The sequence below is a fragment of the Papilio machaon genome, chromosome 4 (genome assembly GCF_912999745.1).
Source record: "Papilio machaon chromosome 4, ilPapMach1.1, whole genome shotgun sequence".
In the NCBI taxonomy this organism is placed as follows: domain Eukaryota; kingdom Metazoa; phylum Arthropoda; class Insecta; order Lepidoptera; family Papilionidae; genus Papilio; species Papilio machaon.
The window spans coordinates 5,910,209-5,934,534 of NC_059989.1; the positions used below are offsets into that span (position 1 = coordinate 5,910,209).

The 24,326-nt window shown below is 32.9% G+C and overlaps 5 protein-coding genes across 5 annotated transcripts; 3 read left to right on the plus strand and 2 right to left on the minus strand.

The window, feature by feature from the left end:
• Positions 1 to 5,791: 5,791 nt before the first annotated feature.
• Positions 5,792 to 10,212, minus strand: LOC106720164 (pre-rRNA 2'-O-ribose RNA methyltransferase FTSJ3). Its single transcript, XM_014514746.2, has 10 exons — positions 10,013 to 10,212; positions 9,185 to 9,942; positions 8,950 to 9,111; positions 8,574 to 8,672; positions 8,009 to 8,170; positions 7,574 to 7,781; positions 7,120 to 7,380; positions 6,843 to 7,040; positions 6,488 to 6,687; positions 5,792 to 6,252 (listed from the first exon to the last, which is right to left on the minus strand). Exons 1-10 carry the CDS (start codon positions 10,077 to 10,079, stop codon positions 5,815 to 5,817), a joined length of 2,553 nt encoding a protein of 850 aa, XP_014370232.2. The 5' UTR covers positions 10,080 to 10,212; the 3' UTR covers positions 5,792 to 5,814.
• A 1,096-nt stretch (positions 10,213 to 11,308) lies between these two features.
• On the plus strand, positions 11,309 to 14,150 carry LOC106720178 (bax inhibitor 1). Its single transcript, XM_014514764.2, has 5 exons — positions 11,309 to 11,608; positions 12,321 to 12,547; positions 12,797 to 13,023; positions 13,395 to 13,565; positions 14,055 to 14,150. The coding sequence occupies exons 1-5, from the start codon at positions 11,562 to 11,564 to the stop codon at positions 14,085 to 14,087; spliced, it is 705 nt and encodes a 234-aa protein (XP_014370250.2). The 5' UTR covers positions 11,309 to 11,561; the 3' UTR covers positions 14,088 to 14,150.
• A 691-nt stretch (positions 14,151 to 14,841) lies between these two features.
• On the plus strand, positions 14,842 to 16,014 carry LOC106720128 (probable palmitoyltransferase ZDHHC11B). The gene has a single exon (XM_014514709.2). It carries the CDS (start codon positions 14,971 to 14,973, stop codon positions 16,012 to 16,014), a length of 1,044 nt encoding a protein of 347 aa, XP_014370195.2. The 5' UTR covers positions 14,842 to 14,970.
• A 468-nt stretch (positions 16,015 to 16,482) lies between these two features.
• Positions 16,483 to 19,259, minus strand: LOC106720129 (tRNA-dihydrouridine(16/17) synthase [NAD(P)(+)]-like; the record flags this gene model as incomplete). The annotated part of the gene is made up of 7 exons (XM_014514710.2): positions 18,946 to 19,259; positions 18,707 to 18,866; positions 18,444 to 18,639; positions 17,726 to 17,974; positions 17,170 to 17,422; positions 16,937 to 17,095; positions 16,483 to 16,611 (listed from the first exon to the last, which is right to left on the minus strand). Coding segments are annotated over exons 1-7 (1,362 nt in total), but the record flags the coding sequence as incomplete, so codon positions are not given.
• Positions 19,260 to 19,726: 467 nt separating this feature from the next.
• LOC106720194 (sphingomyelin phosphodiesterase 4) lies at positions 19,727 to 24,292 on the plus strand (the record flags this gene model as incomplete). Its single annotated transcript, XM_045686878.1, has 13 exons — positions 19,727 to 19,808; positions 19,888 to 20,190; positions 20,267 to 20,375; positions 20,669 to 20,885; positions 21,078 to 21,249; positions 21,329 to 21,621; positions 21,960 to 22,143; positions 22,225 to 22,346; positions 22,519 to 22,736; positions 23,064 to 23,194; positions 23,268 to 23,375; positions 23,450 to 23,572; positions 23,975 to 24,292. Coding segments are annotated over exons 1-13 (2,316 nt in total), but the record flags the coding sequence as incomplete, so codon positions are not given.
• Positions 24,293 to 24,326: the final 34 nt, after the last annotated feature.

A 24,326-nucleotide genomic window follows, 5' to 3' on the forward strand; every position in this document is an offset into this window, starting at 1 on the left:
TGCTTCAAGGTCTCCCAAAGAAGTATGAACCATTGAAGATGGCTATTGAAAATAGTAATATAACTATTACTACAGACTATGTCAAAACGAAGTTATACAACCTAAGCGATGAGAGCACACCATCCACTAGTTTCCAACAAGATGATTCTGCTCTTACAGCAAGCAAAAAGAAATGGAAAGGAAAATTTAAAGCAAATCAGAAAACTAAACCTATAAAATGTTTTATATGTGAAGGCAATCACAAAGCGACTGAATGCCCTGACAATCCTAATAGAAGGAAGAATTGTTCGGCAACAGCAAATGTTTTTGCGACTAGTGGTCAGGGATCTTTAGCGGATTGGGTGATTGACTCCGGAGCGAGTTCACATATGACAAATGAGAAAGGTTGGCTGAGGAATTATGTGGCGTATGAATCGAAGAGAGAGATTGCATGTGCGGATGGTGGTAAGGTGTATGGCTTAGGAGTTGGTGATGTAGTTGATGTGGATGGGAGCATAAGAGTAAGAGACGCTATGTATGCTCCTGACTTGGCTACAAATTTACTGAGCGTAAATACGTTAGTCAAGAGAGGTAGAGTTGTAGTTTTTTCAAACAGAGGTTGTGAAATCTACAAATCGGATGATTGCAAGGTGAATGGATCAGTTGTGGCTGGTGACTGTTGGGTAGATAATGGCATTTATAAACTTAATCCTTTTCAAAAAGGCACTATAGCACTGGTCTCCAGCATGCAGAAGGACGATCAACTGATGTTGTGGCATCGGAGGATGGGTCACTTAGGAGTAAGCAATCTTAAACTTTTGAGAGACAAACTGGCAGATGGGGTAAGTTTTCAAAATTCTAAAAATAACTTAGAATGTGTATCTTGTCTAATGGGTAAGCAAACAAGGCAGCCGTTTCCAAAGCGTAAGGTTAAGAGAGCTAGGGAAGTACTTGAATTAGTTCATTCTGATATTTGCGGACCAATGAGTGTCAACTCTATGTCGGGGTATAGATATTTTATGACACTTATAGATGACAAGACAAGGAAAACTTTTGTCTACTTATTGAAGAATAAGAGCGAAGCTATTGAGAAAATAAAAGAATTTAAAGTTTTTGCAGAGAGGCAAACAGAGAAGAAGCTAAAGTCAATCCGAACAGACAACGGCAAGGAATATGTGAACAATGACATGAAAAGCTTCACTAAGAAATACGGTATAGTTCATCAACTTACTGTCGAGTATACCCCTGAGCAGAATGGGGTGGCAGAACGTGCAAATAGAACTCTCATGGAAAAAGCTAGGTGTATGCTGCATGAGGCAGGATTGGAAAAACACTACTGGGCAGAGGCTCTTGTATATGCAGTTTTCCTCAAAAACAGGTCGCCTACAAAGGCTCTTAAGGATAAAACACCTGAAGAAGCTTGGACGGGAAGAAAGGTGAACCTAGGCTTCGTGAAAGTTTTTGGGTGCAAGGCATACATGCACGTTCCTGACCAAAAGAGGCGCAAGTTAGATCCGAAGAGTAAGGAACTTATACTTTTAGGATATTGCGAAAATTCTAAAGCATACAGACTGTTAGATCCTGTTTCTGGAAATCTTCACAAGGCAAGAGATGTAGTATTTTTTGAGAGTACTCTAGCTTCACGGAAACAACCATCAAGTGAGATTTTAACTGATGAACAAAATTCTGCTTCTCATCAAAGGCCGAGTCCGGAGTTCACTGTGGTACCACTAACAAGTACTCAATCAATGGAAGAGGTGGTCTGTGGAGAAGAGACAGAGGATGGTTGTAGAAATGAAACAGCGAGACACCTCTCAGGAAACAGAGGAGGTGTTATAATGCCTGAGTCAGAGGAAATTAGAGCTGAAATAGAACAGGACAGAACAGGTGCTGTATCTTCGGTTACGGAGGAGACTGAAGACAGAGATGATACTGAGCAATGGTATCTGAGTTCCGATGCAGCCGTTTCGGAGGAGAATAATCATAGAGATGATCAAACGGATGATCAAACGGATGCACGGAGATACCCTATGAGGAACAGAAAGTCACGACAATTCCCTGATCACGTTCTATATCAAGCAGTTCTATCTGAAGAGAGTGGTTTTGGTTTGGAGGAACCTATAAATGTAAGAGAAGCACTCGCAGGGACAGACAGCTTACTTTGGCATGAGGCTATTAAAGAAGAATTGAACGCTCTTCACAAGAATCAAACTTGGCAGCTAGTAAAGAGAGAGCCAAATCAAAACGTGATCGATAGCAAGTGGGTTCTTAAAGTTAAGACTGAAGCTGGAAACAAGAAGCGATATAAGGCAAGGCTTGTGGCGAGAGGCTTCAAACAACGCGGAGGTGTTGATTACTTTGAGACATATTCACCTGTCATTAGGCATAGTTCATTGCGTCTTCTGTTGGCAATGGCTGCTGAGAATAAATTGAAAATTGATCAAATGGATGTGAAGACTGCTTTTCTTAATGGGTACATGGAAGAGACAGTGTACATGAAACAACCTGAAGGGTTTGAAGAGAAGGGAAAAGAGGATTACGTGTGCTTACTGAAAAGGTCGTTGTACGGTTTGAAGCAGGCTCCAAGGGCTTGGAATCAAAGGTTGGACTCAGCACTGAAACAGTTGAAGTTCACTCAGCTAGACAACGAACCATGTGTTTATATGAGAAGAAGTCAACACAGGCTAATAATCCTAGCGGTGTATGTTGATGATTTATTGATTTTTTGGAACAATAAAGCAGAGATGCAGCAAGTTAAGAAGGAGTTAAGAGAAACCTTCGAGATGCGTGATCTTGGTAAAGCGGACTTATTTCTGGGAATGCGTCTACAACAAACTGAAGATGATATTACACTAGATCAGGAAGGCTATATAGAGAAAATATTAGCCAGGTTTGACATGCAAGACTGCAAACCTGTTTCTACACCTCTTATTGCTGGTTATAGGTTGACCAAACCAGTAGAAACAAATTATGAGCCGCCTAATAACATTCCATATCAAGAATTAGTAGGTTCTTTAATGTATTTAGCGGTCTGTACAAGACCAGATGTAGCTTTTGCAATAAGTTACTTAAGTCAGTTTAACAGTTGTTATGGAGAGCAACATTGGCAGACACTAAAAAGAGTTCTTCGCTATCTTAAAGGCACCAAAAGCCTGGGGCTGGTGTTTAAACAAAGTGGAAGATATTTAGAAGGATTTGTTGATGCAGATCATGCGGGTGATATAACAGATCGCAAGTCCTATTCAGGGTATATTTTTAAATTTGGGTCTGCACCCGTAAGTTGGGAAAGCAGAAAACAAACTGTAGTTGCTTTATCAAGTGCAGAAGCGGAATACATAAGTTTGTCAAATGCTGCAAGAGAAGCAGTTTTCCTTAAGAGGTTATTTGGAGAAATAACTGGAGTGAATAAGACTATTAAGCTGAGTAGTGATAGTCAGTCTGCAATAGCTATGGCAAACAGTGAGGGTTCTTGCCATAAGAGGTCAAAACACATTGACGTTAGAGTTCACTTTATTAGAGAGGCACTTCGCAACAAAGTGATCAGTCTGAAGTATCTGGAGACAGAGTCTATGGTAGCTGACATTTTCACAAAGGCCCTGCCAAGAGGAAAGTTTGAGTTTTGTTTAAGAGGCATGGGTATGAGTTTGTGTAAGTGTTGAGTGTGTATCTAATGGGTGATTGAGTGGCCGTAGGAGTAGCATAATGTTACGGAGGAGTGTTAGAGTTTGCATAACATTCCGCTAAGGATTACTGGCCACCTACAGATAGGAGATTTTTAAATTTACAATTCTGTAATGTCATGTGTATGTCATGTGCTGTCGAGAGAAAAACTTCTTTTAATAAAACTGTCTTTCTTTATTCTTGTAATTTTCGTATTTATTTACCATCACTATGTCATCTGACGTCTGTTCTATTTGGCTATCGCCGGCTATCAAAAATGCCTCTAGATTATTAATATTTCAATATTTCACTTATCAGAGTCAATATCTCAAAACTTAAACACTCGCGTTATTAGTTCAAAAATACAATGCAATATCAAAGATTTCGGAACCATACGAGAACACGTTTTGAAACAAATTTGAAAACTTATTTTTTTAACGGTTATGATTTAAAATTGCCATTACTAAATTTTTTTGCGATGTAGATATAAGATAACAAGTGATCGTATATCTTGATTTATAAATACAAATGTAAGAAATAAGACAATTAATAATAGGATTTTTTTTAAATCATGTTTTCTTATTTTTAATTATAAATACTTTATTATAATAATAAAAGGATGAAATATTTTTTTTATATGGCAAGTATAGCTTGGACTATCGCGAGCGAAAACGGCATAGATATATGCTCTATCTCGTTCATATTATGGAACCCAGTTAACACAACAACAAAATTGTCTCTGTGTGAAGTTTCTTGTTTTTCGTTCGAAGTTGGCGGACCCTGATCCGCGCTAACGGAGTCGTGGGCGAAAGCTAGTATTATATATACGAAAGTTTAGATGAATGGATAGATGGATGTTTGTTAGAAGGATATCTCCGGAACGGTTCAATGGATCTTGATGAAATTTGGCAAAGATGTAGTACATAGTCTGGAAGAAAACATAGGCTAAGTTTTTTTTAATTCCACGTGGACGTAGTCACGGGCGACAGCTAGTATAATATCATAAGTACGCGATCATACATGTCGCAGGGAAGTCTTAATACTGTGTGATGCAAAGATTCGCAATTTTACACATTCTATTAGTGGACTAAGTATTACTTCCGCTTCCGTGTATTATGTAATTTAGTAATTTACATTCATGTATGTATATAAATGGCCTTTGAACGGAGAAGTGTTAAAATAATAGCAGAGGGCATTGTTGGGGCATGGGGCTGGGGCTGACACTGTGGGTGGGGGTGGGGCGGCCTTGGCCGTGATCGCGCGCTCGATATAGCGCGCCCCGACCGACAACCCACCCCCCCACTCCGCCATCACCCAACCCGCCAGCCGCCCAGCTCACCCACACCATGCTCTGAATTTCTGATGTTCCGACTATTTCTGTCATATTAATAAAATACATAAAGAAAAGTAGGTACCTAAAATGTATTTAAATTGACAATAAACAAAAGGAAGATAAATTGAATAATTTCATATCAGCCATACCGAGCCCGACAATATGTAGAGGTTTATTTTCATGCCTATTTCATGTATTACGTTCATTTCAAAGATGTGACCAGTTCAAGGTAAAAAACGCATGCTAAGGACCATGTCTTTGTTAAAATTTTGAAATTTTATAGCAGTCCCGATTTCATTATTAACTAAATAACATAAAATTATTTAAGCAATATTATTTACACTTGACGAAAACACAATTATGGTAACATGTAAAATAAATACGATACACCTTATGAATATAAAAACCATTCGACAATAATTAATAAGCAGACAGCGTAGCTGGAGCGAACCAGAATAAGACACCAAGGTCAAACAGCGGAGTGATATCATTTATGGCGCGCTTGTCCCTGAACCGTGGCAGTTGGGCGCGAGTGACGCACTATGAGTCGAATAACACTGGCCCTGAACTCGCAGTACAAAAATATAACTTTTGCACAATGTCACTTTACGCCCACATATCTTTCATAACGTCACCAAGGATTATAATTTTTTCATTGCCTATTAATTTGCAATATACAAATATAAAAATCCAACAAAACCTAACAACTCAAGAAACAGTAATTTCTTAGTTGTCGTTTAGTAGTCGTCGTTAAATACCCCATACATATTTTTAAAAGAAGTTTGCGCAGAAAAAAGCGTTTGATAAAAATGTGTTTATTACACTATAAAACAATACATTACTTATTTAGCTTTCTTCCTCATACCCTTCTTTTTCGGAGGTGCCTTTTTATTAGCAGCGCCCTTCTTTCCTCTACCTTTAGTTTTCTCCTTGTTCTTTTGGGCGCGCAAATCTTTCTTCATGCGAGGATCGACCACCTTGTAGTGTCCCTTGACGCCCGCCGGCCGCTTCATTCGCTTGGCCGTAGTATGTTTCTTGGCGACCACATAAGTAACCTTCTTTTTGGTTTCTGTTTTCGCCTTTTTATACAATTGCTTAACTTGTTGGGCCTTTTCACGTTCCGACATGTCCGCATTCTCCATTACAGCTTCCACCTTCTTCTTTGCGCGTTCCATCTTCTTTATCATACGCTTCTTCTTCCTAGCTTTAGCTTCAACTACCTTCTTAATTGGGCGCACATTGATATCCTGCATCCTATTCTTATATTCTTCTACATATTGCTATAAAAAATATTTTAAAATGATTGTTTATATCACCTTTCTACAAAGTAAACATAAAATTTGTATGATTGATCAGTAATATGATAATATGTTCAGGGTAACTAAAGGGTTAAATAAACTAACCTACAAATAAACTATTAGTTTTAATGATTTTCAATTTTGTTTTCGCTACCAAATTTCTTTAACTTTAATTATTAACAGAATTTAGACTTACTAATTAAGTGGTGAAGCTTACCTCGGGTACAACAACTTCCTTGCGCATGTGTTTTTTTTCGTCTTCAGCGAACCAATCAGGCAAATTTTTATCATTAAAGGCATATCTGTTCCATGCATCATCAATTAAGTCCCTTTTAAATTTCTTTGATGTTGCTATCATTGTGCCCAATGCCAATGTCTCTGCGTCCATTTTTAATGTTTTCTTCAATCTCTTTAGTTCTATAATTTAAAAAACATATCTCATTAAATTGAGATATTTATATCCAGAGAAATACAACTAAAGATTTTTTTACTGATAGCCTTTTATATCTATATAACTTGAAGGTGACATGAAACCAATACCAAGTTCAAAATTATAATTAATAATGACTTACCTGGATCTTGTGAAACAACTTCAAATCCATCTTTTTTGTTGGTTTTCCCAGAATCCAGTCCATTTTCTGGGGTCACATTGTCCTCTATATCATAATCACTGTCTGAAGAATCACTTCCGGAGCTGTCAGACTTGTCTGATTTACGTTTCATACCTTTTCCCATAGTAGATGACAAATTTTCTTCAGATACTTTTTTACCTATAATTTAAATTTTATTTTTGAATGAATAAATTATTTTTGTGTAACAGTTAATTAATTTTTTAAATCATTTACTTACCCTTCTGTCTGTATGTTTCAGCTAATTTGTCCAAATCAATACCCTCATCTTCATCCTCATCAATATCTTTGAAACTGTCTTTCTGAAACCAAAGATCTGCTTTCATAGATCTCTTTGATATGGGGTCGGTATCATCTAAATCCGTTAAAAGGGGATTATTTTTCGGTATAGTTGGTGTTCTTTCAATTTTACTATTCCTTAAGGTGTTTAGTTTTGTGAGTTTGTCAATTTTCTTCGATTCATTGTCAGAGTCGGAGAAGGCTGAAAAATATTTTAAAAAATTTAATACACTTTTATTTAATTCATGTAAAAAAATGAGAAAATGTCTATCTGTTTTAGTTTCTTCTATTTAGTAAAAATCTCAATAACTTAAAACATATATATGAAAATCCTATATATTAAATAAACAATTACAAATTTCAAAATCATGCTTTGTAAATATATTAAATCTAACCTAAAGATTCTTTTTCCTTTTCATCTTCTGAGTCACTTTCCATTTCCAAATCACTATCTGAATCTTTGTAATAAAGTCCGGAAGAGTCCAATTTGGACGCTTCAACGTCATATTTCATATACTTTGGCTTAGACTTGAGCTCACTGTCTGAATCATCACTTCCTTCTGCCAATACATCAGGTTGTTGGTCAACCAGTTGCTCCAATTCCTTTCATCAGAATAAATATAGTAAATACAGGAATAAATTTTTACGAAATCAACAAACCAAAAGATTTGTATCTCTACTAAGAAGTATGTTAGGAATAAAAATAAAATAAATAAAAATCATTTAATTCAGACCATTATAAGTCCATACATTGTTAGTAAAGTAATACTTATAACTATAATAAAAAGGTATATTTAAATTATTAACCAAAACTAAAATTTATAAAATACCTTTGCATTTTTAATGTCTGACAGCCTGAACATATCATTACTCTCCAATATAGGTCCTCCATCACCTTTCAGAACCATTTTAAGGTTCATTTTCTCTGCCAACTTTTGTCGCTGCTTATTTAATTGTTTCCTCTTTCGTTTCTGCAGACGCCTTTCTTCATCCTGCAATGACAAAAGTTGTTACTGACTCAATTAGGACTTTTCCTGAACATTACATAAAAATCATAGTATGAGAAAACCCATAACTGTTTCCAAATGAATACTAAAATACTAAAATAAACTAAAGCATAGTCATATAATATAGATCAAGCAATTATTATTATCTGATGGTGAGTTTCCGCCGTCATGACAACTGTATAACACAAAACATGCCATACCTCTTGTTCTCTTAGGAACAGTAAAGTATAAAAAGTTTTGCAGCAGTAATAATGTTCTTATACAACAGTTGTAATTTACAGTAAATGAAGTAGCATTTCCTGATATCATTTGTTGTCACCAACAAGCTCAGAGCCTACTCAATTTTTTCAAAATCGAACTTTCTCAATATTCAAAATTACAAACAAACCTGTAATTCTGCAATTTCAGTATCAACATCTTTATCATCTTCTTCAGATGCTTCTTTCTTTACAGTCTCATCCTCTTTGGTGGCACCAGGTTCTGCTTCCTGCAAACATTAGTAAGAATGTGAATGACATTGATTTCAGCAATGAAATTCATGGAACTGCATCTAACCATGTTTTGTTTTTATTAAAAACTAGCTTTTACCCGCGACTACGTCCGCGCGGAAAAAAAATGCATACAAGATAAAAAAAAGCTCCTATGCCCATCTCCTAGTTCTAAGCTATCTCCCCATCAATTTTCAGCTAAATCAGTTCAACCGATCTTGAGTTATAAATAGTGTAACTAACACGACTTTCTTTTATACATATAGATATTTTTACCTGTGGTGAAACCTCCTTTGATTTTAATTCTTTCATTTGCTTCATCCAACTCAACAAAGCTTTTAAATCTTTTCTGCCAAGTACTTTTATGTCCTTACAACATTCTTTTATTTCAGTTGTTGTTTTTGGATTACTTAGTATTACTTCATCATCAATCACAATCTGGAAATAAATAGTTATTGTTTTAAAACATGTAAATAACATAATTAATGGCAAGGAACGTAACACAACTTACTTCAGAGCAACCTTGTAAGAGATCAATTGGATCATCATGGCTAAGAAATTCAGACAGTGGTACTTTATGATGAGTTGTGTAGTCATTTTCTTTATACCCTTCAGCTTTTGCTTTCTTTTGCTTCTCTGGGTGCATTATATTTAAATGCTGTTTTTTTGCTATTTCCAAATCTTCAAATACACTCTTAGGATCAAGAAATTTTGGATCTATACTATCTGGTGCTATGTATCCTTGACAAACAACAAAGATTTCAGATGATTCATTCCTGGATGCTTGCGGTTTGGTTGCATGAACCTTTTTGAAAAATTGCTTGAAAACCCATAAAAGTGCATGGTAATCTTTTGATCGGAACACCTTTGTAATAAACCAACCTCCTTCTCTTAGAAAATTTGTTGTTAATTTCAAGGCGCTAAGTGTCAAACAAGCTTGCTGGTATGCATCATGTATCCAGTTGAGACCAACATTTGGTGCACCATCGTGTAGTACAACATCAGCTTTCCAGGTCTTTATTTCTTTTTTTATAGCTGTCTTACATTTCTCCGTTGTAATGTCTTCTGTTAAAGCTATACAGCCAGGAACGGGTTTAATAGGAAATAAATCGACGCCTATCACGATACTGGATACTGGCATATTTTGATGAGCCACTTGCATCCAACCACCGGGCGCGGCACACAAGTCGATACATACTCGAGATTTTTGTAAAAAGCCGAATTTTCTATTTAATTGAATTAATTTGAATGCGGCACGGGACCGAAAACCTGTAATGTTGATTTATATGTGAGCAAATATAAAAGCATTTTAAAGTGATAAAACTATTACTAAACATACCTGTTTCTTTAGCAAGTTGATAATATTTATCTTTTCGCTGTTTTCCAATTTTAGTCTTTTTACCCATTTTGTTTTAGTAATTGTTTTACAAATAAATAAACAAACTAATCAAACACATGATTTTCCACGAGACAGAAGTTAAAACATTGAGGTTATGAAATAATGTTGCCCTTTCCCTATTGTCATTTTATTGACACTTGCAGATTGGCAGCAAAGAGCATATCGACAGAAGAAAACGATTTTGTCGTATCTCAAAATATCTAGTTTTACACCAGAGCCAAAAAACTATTTCAAAAAATCATAACTCCTAGATAGGAGATAGGAAGATGAACTTTGGAACATATTATTTCTATCAAACTTAACGTTATTTAATACCGTTAATTGGAATGTCCTAAAGTTACTACTTCATTGATTTTTTACTAGTTACAGCAATTGATGTTAACTAATTTGGGCCAATTTTCGAGATACATTTCCGCTTTCTGCCGTCGATATAAAAGCTTAGCAGTTTGGCACATATCTTATGCTTTAGATATGAAAACCCTTGTACAAATAAATGTTTAATCGCTAAATAAATTATACGCTCAAACACGTAAATTTAAAAAAAGGTAAACATTTTATCACTTTATAGATTAGGATTAGCTAATAGCTATTTATGCATAATATGAAATTTAATTCCACTGTAACTTAAACTTTAAACAGAGTTATTGAATTTTAAAATTCAACCAAATAGTTAGAATGGCAACATGGCAAAAAAGACTTGAAATTCAATCTTTGTAGAAGTAGAACCGTGTATAAATCTTATTGGACTTTCGACTTGTTTCCGTTTTTCAGTTTCCATTACATTAACAATGACGTGCGTAATTGTAATATCGATACTATTAAATCGATTGAAAAATGTTTTTATGAAATTGATTCAAATTTTAGAATTCGATTGAATACTAATAATCCAGGGAATGAGAGATTGAAATCTTTAACTTTCTTTAAGTTAAAGATTTCAATTGCAACGAATTAAAATTAGAAAAAAAAGAATTGGACAATTGGATAAATATAAATTATTTTTTTAAATAAAAGTATTATTTGAAAGGCTTAGTAGTAACTAAGAAAGAATATAAAATTGATCTGTAGTAGGATATCTTAAAATATGTGAATATGGACGTGTGGACGGAGAGGATTGTTGATGAAATACAATTTGAAAGTTACAGTGCTAATTTTTCTTGTCTTTGAAAAATCGATTTGTTATTTAAATCGATGCAAACGTCAAACATCTCTACTCGGAATTACAAATCAGAATCTATTTTTATCAACTCATGACGATATTCATTACACCACCATCACAGAACAAAATACGAAACCACCGAACACAGTACACCATTTTGCTATTTGTGAATTTGTTATTGCATCAGCTGGCTTACAATCGTGGATTTTAGCAATTGTGTATTATTTTAACGTAACAATTGTGTTTGAAATAGATAAAATTAACAATTATTTAGTCGATCTCAACAAAGAACCAATAGTTGTCAAGACATTTCATTCTTAACAAATTGAAATTATGGCTCCGACTATTGAAACTTTCATCAATAGCTTCCAAAATCGACTGTGAGTATAAAAAATTTATTGTATTTAAATGTAAACCATTATTTTAATGGGTAATGGCTGTCAGTTTACATTCCACGTATTTCTAGAAAGTTCATAAATTATTGTTGTAATTTTTGTGACTCATCAATTTGCAACAATTACAAGCAATAAGTATCTATGTAACGATATAAAGTAATACTTTACAAAAGCGAATTATGCCAAAATTTAATAAAATTGGTCTTAAATGATGGGGAACGATCTCTTTTATTTGTATCGGAAGTTTTTTTTGGGGTCGCATCATATTCTGAAGAAAAAAAAATAAAAAACCGTAATAAAATGCATAGGTTAGGTTAGGTTTAGAACAAGATTGATAAATTCGAAAAAAAAAATGTCTAAAAAGCGAAAATGTGTGTTCTGTTCTGTGTATAATGTAAATTGGACCGTTTTCTATTATAAAATGTGATTATTATAAATATGCTGAGTGTCAACATACTTGTTACCGTAAAGAGTATGAAACAATTTTATTTTTTTCTTAAAAAAAAACTTCTACTATCATATAGTATCTTATCATATAGCAATATTAATAAATAAAAAATAAATTAAAATATTGTTATGACTTTATTAAGCAAATATAGGCATTGGAAATACATTAATAATTTTTAGTTAAAATAACTATAAAAGATGATTATTTTGTATGAAGAGTAAATATTAAATAACATCCTCAATATTCCAGGGAGCCTCCAGTTCGACAACATCTGAAAAATGTTTATGCCACACTTATGATGACCTGTGTGTCGGCTTCAGTGGGAGTGTTTGTCGACATGTACACAAGCTTCCAGGCTGGCTTCCTCTCTACTATTTTAGGAATTGGCCTGATGTTAATGTTGATTGCTACTCCAGACAATGGAAAGAACACAAAGCTGCGTCTTGGATACTTGCTAGGATTTGGTTTAACATCTGGTTAGTATGATACATAACTTTTGTCAAAATTAGTATTTATTGTGCAATATCTATTAACAATTGTGTAAGTGTCAGCAGTGTAACAAGTCTCAGCAGTTCTGGACTATGATTGGTAACTCAAATGTTAACAATGTGAGCCAAATTTAGCTCAGTTTGCAAACTATTGATGTTTTAAAAAAAATAGTTTGAATGTTTTTATACAGTGATTCTGTGTTACATTGTAATGATTACTAATTGCAATTTTTTTAGGAATTGGTTTGGGTCCATTGATGGAGTATGTCAGCGTTGTTGACCCATCAATAATAGTAACTGCCCTGCTGGGAACTTCGTTGGTGTTTGTTTGCTTCTCCATTGCATCAATGCTGGCGGAACGTGGCAGTTGGCTCTTCCTGGGTGGCACTCTGATGACACTGCTCACTTCCATGTCTCTCATGTCACTGGCCAACATCTTCATGCAATCTCACTTCTTGTACCAAGTATGAATTATTTTTTTTTACTGATTTTTTGATGCTGTAAACCTTCTTTTTCATACAGCAAACTGCTTTTCTTTATTTAATCTCTAAAAGTAATTTGTGTATTAACTTTTTAAGAGTGTATATATCAATGTGAAATAGTTACCTCAGTGATGAAACACTAAATCTTTAAAGCCTTGAAGAAGAATATTATGCGAACACAAAGAATTTAAAATTATTTTCAATTGATTTATGATTATTGGATAATTCACTAAACTCTATAAGTTATATAACATTAATTTATTACATACAACCTATTACATTTTGTCTTATTGGATTCTTATAAAATGATAGAAGAAATGTGTGTCAATTAATGTTTAAAATGTGTGTTTTAGTCCCACCTGTACCTCGGCCTGATGTTGATGTGTGGCTTTGTGCTCTTTGACACCCAACTGATCATTGAGAAGCGTCGCATGGGCAGCAAGGACTTTGTACAACATGCTCTCGAGCTGTTCATTGACTTCATTGGAATATTCAGAAGACTGGTTATTATCTTAACACAAAAGGTAAGTTCTTTTGATAAAAATTTTTAATGATATTCTAACATGGAAAGAAATTATTGTTGGTCTTTTTACTGCAATTATACATTTATGTTTTTAACCAGACAAATGCAAAAAATTATGTAATAAATGAAGCTACAAGTTTTCAGATGTAATAAAAATTACATTATTTTGAGTGTAAAAATGTTTAAACATCAGAGCAAACAGTTTTATAACAGTATTGTTTACTTTGAATTAATATTTGAAGTAACCAAGGTTAATATTAATTTGCATACAAAGTGTTTATGTATTATTTAGCTTAGTATTTTATGGTAATATATAAATACAATTATCAAACTTTAAGAAGTCAAATGTTATATTTAGGCTTTTTAAATTATCACTAATATGAAAAATCATACATAAATGTAGCTAATGTATCCTTCAGAAGATCAGTTAAGTTTTTTTATAATAGTTTAGATACAAAATCTGTTTATTCAATTTCATTATGTATTTCAGGAAGAACAAAATCGTCGCCGCAAACGTGACTAAACATCTAAATAAACATCAGAAATTATAAAATGAAAAAATATTTGTATAATATGCTATGATTATAAAGGGAATACTTTGTAGTGGGTATTCATTAATTTCTTTATTTAGGTATCTTTGTTGAAAATTTATTAAGTTTCATATAAATAAACTATAATTGATAATAATCATCATGTGTTTTTATTTATTTACCATTTTATACTTCTTCAGCCTTTGTCAGTGCTATTTATGTTATCATTTTGACCCCTTCTTGAATTTCTAGAATGATTGAACACTTTGTACTAAATTGGGGTTTATTTACTAATTACAGCATTTAAATAACAGTCCTTTAATGTAAAATTAGTATAAGAAATCCAGACTAAGTGGATGTTCAAGTAATAAAACTTTGTGTGACAGAATCCCTTAATTACTAATAATTAAAAGCATTTTTTATGTGACCACACTGGCAACCTACAGGCCATCCCTACATTTTCACGAACCCATACTATTGTATTAATTTAGTCAGAAAAAAAACGTTGCGTTAGACAGATAAGAATTATTATCTCAACAATAAGATAAAAAACATTCCAGCCCATTATTATCATAACTGTGTGATAATTACGTATCTCGATGTTACAATAGAGTTGAAATCGACTTACGACATTTTCGTATCGGCTATCAATATCTTTCCCATTCCCACAAATTAAGTAGTTTTAGTAGTATTTTAAAAGGATCAAATACATCCTTTTAAAATTTAACTTCCATTGAGATAAGTAACTTATTAACTTAACATTTTACTTATTACAATCTGTTGAAGATGCGCGCGCATCTTACATCGTAGGAATATCGATCTAACTTTTTATTACTCAGGTCACAAAACAAAAACCTACGCCTTATTTACAATCAAATGGATAAATGTTGTAATTCAGGTGAAACACAGAGATCCCAACGAAGAATTCATGGATTACAACTGCCCTTAAATTATCAGCAAATCATTGCTTGGATTGTTTTCATAATTAGTACTCTTATCAATTTCGTAATCCTTGTGCAAATACAATTTTATGTACTAAAGGTGATATCGCTTCTAACTTTTACTACTTTGTACGTGGTATTTATATTTTCCTATATATTTGCGATATTCCTTGACCCTGCCGAAGAGGATCTTAGAAAACGTGAAATAAACGATGTTCCAGAGTTCGATCGTTCGATACATGCTCATGTTATAGAAAACGGAAGATGTCACCTTTGCAACATTTACACGAGCAATAAAAAAACGAAACATTGCGGTATTTGCAACAAATGCGTTTATAACTTCGATCATCATTGTCATTGGATGAACAGTTGCATCGGTCAGAGGAACTATAGTGCATTTATTGTGTGCGTTATCACGATTACATTAGCAGCCTTGCTAACGGTGTGTTTATGTTTGACTGACATAATTTTATTCTTTATATATCCTCCATTATTGAGTAGCGAAGCGCAAAGCTATATAAATTGTACAGTATATAATATGGATCCTATTATGCCATATTGTATGAATTCAATTCTGTTCCTAACTTTTTCGACAATCCATCTAGTTGCATCGGTAGCTTTAGCATGTCCTTTATTACATTTACTTTTCTTTCATATTTACATATCTATTTTGGGCGTATCCACGTATGAATACATTATGACGACCAATAATGTGAAATACCAACGTGTACAATGTTGTAATATTTCAATAAATAGAAGATCTTATATAGTACCTAAAGAAAATGGTCAAAACAGAGACGATGGATCTACGAAGACCATTTTTAATGAGAAAAACGGATATCCATCAAACAGTTTACAAGAAAACGATAACAATGTAGGGAATTTGATACACATTTTAATAAATGAAGAAATAAATAAAGCTAGAAAATATCTACTGTTTGATAAGAATAAAGTACATCCTCAACAAGAAACAGCATAAAGTTAAAATGATATATTTATGTAACGTATTTAGCCTAGTGATAATACAAGTTCGTCACGAGTTGACGCTATCTTTTAAGTGATCTTATAAAAGTTGTTTATAAATCAATAAAGTTGATGCCCTATTTTAAATTGTAGCATATTTTTTACTATCCATACTAGCTCTTTCCCGTGACTCCGTCTGCGCGGAATTAAAAAAAGAAGGAAACGCGATGAAAAGTACCCTATGTCCGTCTTCTGCCTCTAAAATACCTTGCCGACAATTTTCAGCCGTTTTAAAGTAACTAACACTACTTTATTTTATATTTATAGATTTAATAGCGTTACAAATTTCTAAATCACGACTGTAATGTTAGACAACTTGTATCACGTGATCACCAATGTCCAAATATCACAAGGAAATAGTCATAAATAATAACAAACTCTTTAAAACAATTAATATATATTTTTAATTAATATAATACTATGTGTTGTCTTTATTTTCTTTCACCTTTTCACGTTTATACATACGAAAATCGTGTCCTTCGCAAAAGCAGTCCTCATTATAACATTTATTTCTGCAACACTTTTTGCATAGTTGATATGCACATTTTATACCCTAGAAGTTACAAATTAATTATAAATATGAAACAAAGTAATTCCTCAACATTATTTGTTGCAAAACTATAAAAAAATCTTCAATGTTAGCGGACATTAACTGTTCTGTCTGGCTCAACCATTGCTGGACCTAGCAGATGGAGTCCACAGTAAAGGCCTTATAAAAATTTGTAAATACTTTCTTTTGTTATTATTGTTATTTGTGTTTTTTGTTATTTTCTTTTAATTGTAATTATTTCTTAAATAGTTTGATATGGGACTGACATGTTTATAAAAACCAAAGTCCCTATAAAAAAAGAAATCATAAAGAATTCCTTCATACTTACACAAGGATTGGGGCAAACATCATTTGTACATATATCACGGTTTCTGTTTGTAGCAGCATCGGGCTTTGTAGGTCTTCTTAAGTATCGTCTTAATTTCTTCATTTTCTTTCTAGAAATAGGAATTCCATCTGGGTCCTCGATAATCCTTTTTGTATTATCCTTAAAAATTAAATAGAGCGGTATAAAATTGACATTTTTAATACATATTTCTAAAATAAATTGTATATTCATACCTGTTGTTTACATAATTCCATCTTCTGTGTGTGCTCTTCCGGTGAAATCCTTACATACGGTTGGCATATCCAAGGAGGTAGTATTAAATCAAATCCACATCTTGTCATACCATCATCATCCTGTAAATGTATTCTACCTTCATGGAATGGTAAGTATTTGTGTCTTATTCTTATGCAAACTTGCCTGAAGTCATTCAAATTTTGTGCTGTGGCTAGAAGTTCTCTATCCCCATTGTTATTTTCTAAGGTAAATCTAAAACATTAACATGATGAATTGCCATTATTTCGACAAATACAAATGGTACGTACAGATGTACATGAAATTTTTATCAAAAGACATTAATATTTGTAACTCGTCTACAACCCAAATGCATAAATTAATAATATATTTTATATTACTATTTACTGTATTTCTTGTAAAACTTTGTAAACATGTAAGTAACAAGAATGATTACTTTAAACATTTTTCTTGAATACATTATTTTTCACCTACTACTCAATTTTTTTGGTAACAATTTATTTTTTAAAAGTTAAAAAAGTGAATTACTATACATACATTTTGTGAAATATCTTAAACAAATGGCCTCTTATAAATGATGAAGGACAAGGATATTTTTCAACTAAATCAAGGTATTCCATTGCAATTTCCCATGTCACTGGATTGATTCCTTCAAAGAGAGCTGGGTTAGTCAATATTCCTTCTGCACTCATGACACCATCCACTCCAGTGAAATTTATACATCTAAAAACATCTTCTAAACATTGTATGTTACCATTTGCAAACATTGGTATTGATACAGCTTTTCTGAAAACAAAGAACTGCTTGGTCATGAATTTAGGTTGTGGTGATTATTTGTAAAGTAAAATAATATTTTTGTGTAAATAATTACAGAAGCACTTTATTACAAATTTCATATTATTTGTAACTTCAATGTCTTTTAAAGATGTATATTATAAATGTAAGGTAAATTTTCATTGTTAAAATAGGCAAAGATGTATTAAAACTTAAATTTAACCCTTATTTTATATACAACTAGCTGTCGCCCGCGACTCCGTCTGCGCGCAGTTAAAAAATGGGGGGGGGGTATGAAAAATATGAAAAGTATGAAATATGATGTTGGCCGATTCTCAGACCTACTCAATATGCTCACAAAATTTCATGAGAATCGGTCAAGCCGTTTCGGAGGAGTATGGCAACAAAAACTGTGACATGAGAATTTTATAGATTAGATATACCCTTATTATATGAATTGTAGAACAGTTTTGTAACAAACCTTACTGCTTTTATGTGTTCCCAACTGGCAATTCCTGTAAGAGGCCCTTTCTGTTCTCTTGTCCTTCCATGTACTGTCAATAGTTTACATCCAGCATTTTGCAACATTAATGCATATTCAATAGATTTATCTATGGTCTCAAAAACCCGCACTTTGCATGTGATGGGTACAGAAACAGCTTGGGACATAGCGGTAACTGAAATAATGAAACTTTTTTTCAAAAGATCTGTAAAGCAGTGTTCATGATGTATTTAAATAATTACCTATTTTTTGTAGTAAAGACCAGTCATCCTGCAGAAAAGCACCATATCTACCCCGCTTGGCTATAGATTGTGGGCATCCAAGATTAATGTCTATTGCATCACAGTCCTTTTCAACCAGTTTAGCGGCAGCAGCCATTACATCAGGATCATTACCACAAAACTATTATTGAGAAATAATTAATTTAAGTCAGTCAATTTAAGCCAAGTATCGGTATCAACATTTTAGTACGTTGAGTTACCTGAACGATTAAGGGACGATCATTCGAAGAAGTGGTAAAATATTCTTTCCTATATTTAGAATCCTTAGTAAAAATGTTGCTATGCAGCATAGGAGTATAACATAATTGCGCTGCGTGGTTCCTACATAATAATCTCCAGGCTAGTTCACTCGCATCAACCATAGGGGCCACTACAAATTGTGGTCTTCCTAGGTTATCAAACCAGTCAAATGCCATAACTTATTTAAATCACTAAACAAAGTAACACTGTAATATTTCTATTTTACTAATATTTATGTAACACGCGCTTAATTTGAAATATGATTTTACAATTTAAAAATTCAACACAATTATTAATTATAAATAACCTTACTTTTTCCTAATTTGACATTTGATTGTCTGTCACTGTCAACAAGATCAACAAACCTCATAGTATATAAAGGAAATAACCTCTTCTATTTCCTTTATTGAGATGTAGATTAATATTTTATTTTACTGACTGCTGCCGACAGCTCGCCGAATTGCCGCCAATTTTATCTACACTGAACTGTCAAATCAAACTGACAGTGGCATGACATTCAAACATTCATGTTCTTAGCAAACGATTAACGATAATAAAAGTTTGATAATATTAGAAAATTGCAATTTACTATAGAGGTTATGATATTTAAAGAAAAATGCTAATGTTGACGACAAATGCTTAGTTTTGAAAATAAGACCATAATTGAAATACAAATAAAAAACTATAACAACAAAAAATAATTTGTCATTTCTAAGTAAAAAAATCGTTTTTCAATAATTAGTAACACCGGATCGATTATTTTTAATAAAGTTTTATACGTAGTTTATTGTGCTAATTCCAAGAAATGGCGCAAGACCTTATGGTGTGTTTGTATTTAGTAATTTATGTGTATTTTCACTTTCAAACACACGTTTAAAGTAACGTGTTTAAATTTATTTCAGAGTCAGTTTTATGGGTGTTTCAATTTACCTTTGCAAGAAAAGATAATGGAGTTGAGTAGAATCATAGAGGTAGCAATCCCTAACAAGGATTTACAGACATTATTCCCTCAACTTGTTAATAATATTTTTGCATCTTCGTTGAATAATGGTTGGGGATTGAATTCAGTGACATATGATGGAAACAGAAATTTGTTTGAAATGCTTATAAGTTTCTTGGAACCTCAAGGGCCTATGTTTCAATTGTGCTACAAATTATTATCAGATCCTCAGTTGAAGTATAATCTGCCGCTTAATATTTTACCTGTAAGTTTTTACAATTATATAACTATTTTGTTAATTTTAAGTTTTCATGTCTAATCTTTTTTTTACTTCTTTTCAGCTAGATTTACAAGTGACTTTAGAAAGAGGTCGTTGTCCACAATTTTATGCTGATATGTTGACTGTTGATCCTCAGTCATTGAAATTAAATGTTGTTGGTTTGTCACTTAGTATCCTTTTTATTTAATCTTCTAAATAATATGTTTGCAGCAATGGATGTTATTCATGTTATTCCACTTTTAGGCATATTAAATTACTGGGTTAAACAGTCACCTAACTACCTTTTGTGTTAATTAATATTCATATTTATAATTTTTTGGTCCAATAAGAAATGAAAATGTATGTAATAATATCTGTATATTTGAGGTAGGGTTTACTTATATTTGTGCTCATGCTTGGAACCGCAAATAAGTAAAAAGGAAGTTATGTTGATTTCTAATAATTCCCTTAATTTATGTATCAGATCCATTTGATTATTACATATTTAATTTTGCTTTATATTTAATTAGTAATAATCATAATAAAACATCCTGGGAGAATTGGAACAGTGTTTACTTTGCACTGGCATGTGACTATTTAACACATTTCTTACCAACTGATCCAAATGTGCCTGTGTTGCCTCATATACCACACTACATGGGCAAGGTGCCAATGGCGGCCCCACTTCAGACAGCAAACAGGTGATTATATATGTACTACTAAATTATGTGTTTTAAATCATTACAAAATCAATACATAAGAGATTGTTTTTTAAATTTCGTTGTTTATTATTATTTTTGTGTATTTAACTTATTAAATATCCTTGTCCCTTATTTTCTCCTAACTCTACTAATTGCTTGACATCTTTTTATGTGTTGTATATCAATTTTCAGACCTCTAGGCTCACCATCATTGCTTCTCATACCAGACTTGTCAGGTATTAGCAACCAGCATGCATCCGCTCAAACACAATCTAGGAATGAGGTGTGGCGCTCAGAAACTGTCTTACAAGTTTTCATTGACATTTGGATGAGTATTGAACAATATAGTAATGGAAATATTGATGTAAGTCATTCAAATTATTGAAGTGTATTATGTTTCTTTTTATTGATGTCATTATACTCGGTTTTTAAAATGGTTTCAGAATTTTCAACAAAATTATCCAGTCCTCACTTCTAGTCCAGAAAGAGTGAGAACAGTTCGTGTTCTCGTGAAGCACATTCATTCATTTTCAGCTAAATATCTATCAGATCTAGCGACTCGTTCGTCGGCATTACGAAAATATGCACGACAAATCATGTGTGCCAGAGCTTACCATTATGTGAAGCATTTAGTAACAACATGGCCTTTAGATGCATCATTTAGATTAGTGATAGAATTGTGGTTGAGTTTAATTCAACCATGGAGGTATATGGATAATGCAATCTCACAGGAAAGGTACAATCAACTAGTCTTGGATAACTCAACTAAAATTGATGACTTAGAGGTCAACTTACGGTACACATGTGTGAAGTAGATCAGTGAACTCACTCGCAGCTCTGGTCAATTCGTACTTGTATAATGTTATAGTTTGTGTTTCGAGCTGAGAGTCACCAGGCTGTTGTGGCATGTCGGCTCAGTTATAGTTCATCACAGTGAAATATGAGCTACCAATTTAGTTGTTGAGCTGCAGCTCAATTGTTCAAGTTTATGTGATCTGAACTTTGAAATTGGTTCAAAGCTGATTGACTACTATCTATATATTTTAAGTTCACCAAATGCATTTATCATTTTAGATTCCCCAGAGCACAACCATTTCAAGAGGAAAGTAACTCCAATACTCTAGATGCAAGCTACACCCAGTTCATAGCAGAGAACTTCCCAACATATACATGCATTTTCCAATTGGTTTTACCAAGATTTATGAGACTCGATTTGACCACATACAAGAATGCTGTAATGTTGTTCCGTTTGGGAAAGGTGAGAAGTATACATTAATTATGTAAATCCTTTTAAATAGGAAAAATATTATAATTATTTTATTTAATAAAAAAATTCTAGGTATTTTCTCAACAACATCTTATACCCATTTTATGGAATTTAGAAAAAGCAATGATGGATAATACCTCAAGTCTACAAAACAGTCCAGATAATAGTTACAGTAATATTTCTGCTGAACACAGGTATTTTTTTCATTTATATTTTTTATTTATTTATTATGTTTGCTAAAGAGTACGGATTTTAAAAAGAAATAAATCAACAGTGAGATTTTAAGGGGTTCGATTAATATTTTGTTTGAAAAAAAAGTAATTTTAGAAGTTCCTTTGGTAAAAAAAACGTATCTTTCTTTTTCAGTTACACATATAACGGCATTTCCTTGAGTAAATGGGTTGCTATCGCCAAACAATCAATTTCTGAACTAAATGTGGCGGCTAATTTTGAATATTGTCCTATTTGGTCTGAAAATAAGAAATCATATATGATGGAGTTTATAAAAAAAATTCATACAGCAAAATTAATAGCCGAGAAGAATGTTGAAGAATTCAATAAAAGAATAAATCAACAACAACAAGGTACAAATGTAAAGGTTATGTAGTTTTTGGTACCAAATTATTATCATTCCTATATACTAATGTACAAAAAATGATAATTAAAATATTTTGATTGAATCATAGCAAATTAATTTCCACCACAGCATATTGGGCCCATCGTAATGTACGTCGAGATCCGATCGCAGTGTTAGTGGTCAAGCCAACTATACTTCCTCGTATGTAAACTGCAGAAAACATAAACATTTGATCCGGACCAACCAATTATTTGGATATTGTGAATTATTTTTAATCACTGTTATTCTTGGTATATTAAAATCTGTTTAAATATTTATTAACGGATACTTTCAGGCTTTTGGGCAACGGTGAAGCATTGGCTGCTTATAGTAAATAAAGATGAAGATGAACTCCTTTATGAAGAAATAAAGAAAGTTCCGGATTATCTTAATAACTGTATACATTATTTTTGTAATATTTTTGGGGTCAGTATTAAGTATTTATTTAATCTTCTGTATTTTTAATAGCCGGTATATAATATTGTTATGTATCTTACAGGTAAATGATAATATGTTACTTTCACTAGAGACGGGCATAGAAGATGTTTCTCAAGAGGATGTTTCGTTTGATAATTCATCCAACTTTGCACTGTCTATAACTAATAAGGTATAAAAGTTTAGTAAATTCTCCATTTTTTTTTAAATACCAATTGGATAAGTCATTGATTATTTTATTTTTAGTTGAGAAGCAAACCTACGTCAATAAATTATATGGGAGACCCAGATTTAATGCCTATAACAAGCTACGAAAATACCATATTAGTGAGGATGTTTTATCAAATTGCATCAAGATTAAATGAAATCGTACGTATAGTTATTATAATTATCATATACTAGATGTCGCCCGCGACTCCGTTCGCGCGACATTCAAAAATCTTATACGTAGCCTATGTATTCTTCCAGACTATGTTTTACATCTGTGCCAAATTTTATCAAGATCCGTTGAGCCGTTCCGGTGATACCTTCAAACAAACATCCATCTAAACATATGCATCTATATATATAAAAGAAAGTCGTATTAGGTACACTATTTATAACTCAAGAACGGCTGAATCGATTTGACTGAAAATTGGTGGGCAGGTAGCTTAGAACCAGGAATTTTTTTTTATTCCGCGCGGACGGAGTCGCGGGTAAAAGCTAGTTTATAATATTAGTAAAATTTTAAGTTAACTCTTCAAAATATAATTTTATTATGTTCAATTTTAGTATGGAGACGAATTTAGTGCATGTTGGAATCGAAATGATTTTTGGGGTTACGTGGCACGTGAAATATTGCAAAAGCCGTGTACGATCCAGACTTACGTCCGGGACGCGACAAACCGCAACAACGTTGTCCGTCACGAGCTGCCGGCGCGACTCTCTCTGCGTCGTCTCGGCTCACATGTCTGCATCGTGTGGATAACTATCGGATATTTACTTTTCCTATTATACTCCAACAGTGTCATCTTATATGTTATGTTCATATTTATAATGTGGAGCGTTTATATATTAATTAAAGCATCTTTGAAAATGTTAAAAATTATGAAAGATAAGTAAAATTTATATTTTTTATATATTT

Bases quoted from the DNA above. Each gene is read 5' to 3' on its own strand.
- LOC106720178 (XM_014514764.2), top strand. From the start codon at position 11,562: ATGGCTCCGACTATTGAAACTTTCATCAATAGCTTCCAAAATCGACT. The intron at 11,609-12,320 runs GTGAGTATAAAA...TCAATATTCCAG, and splicing joins AATAGCTTCCAAAATCGACT to GGAGCCTCCAGTTCGACAAC. The intron at 12,548-12,796 runs GTTAGTATGATA...CAATTTTTTTAG, and splicing joins AGGATTTGGTTTAACATCTG to GAATTGGTTTGGGTCCATTG.
- LOC106720128 (XM_014514709.2), top strand. From the start codon at position 14,971: ATGGATAAATGTTGTAATTCAGGTGAAACACAGAGATCCCAACGAAGA.
- LOC106720164 (XM_014514746.2), bottom strand. From the start codon at position 10,079: ATGGGTAAAAAGACTAAAATTGGAAAACAGCGAAAAGATAAATATTAT. The intron at 9,943-10,012 runs GTATGTTTAGTA...TCAACATTACAG, and splicing joins TCAACTTGCTAAAGAAACAG to GTTTTCGGTCCCGTGCCGCA. The intron at 6,688-6,842 runs GTAAGTCATTAT...TTTAAATTATAG, and splicing joins AGTTGTTTCACAAGATCCAG to AACTAAAGAGATTGAAGAAA.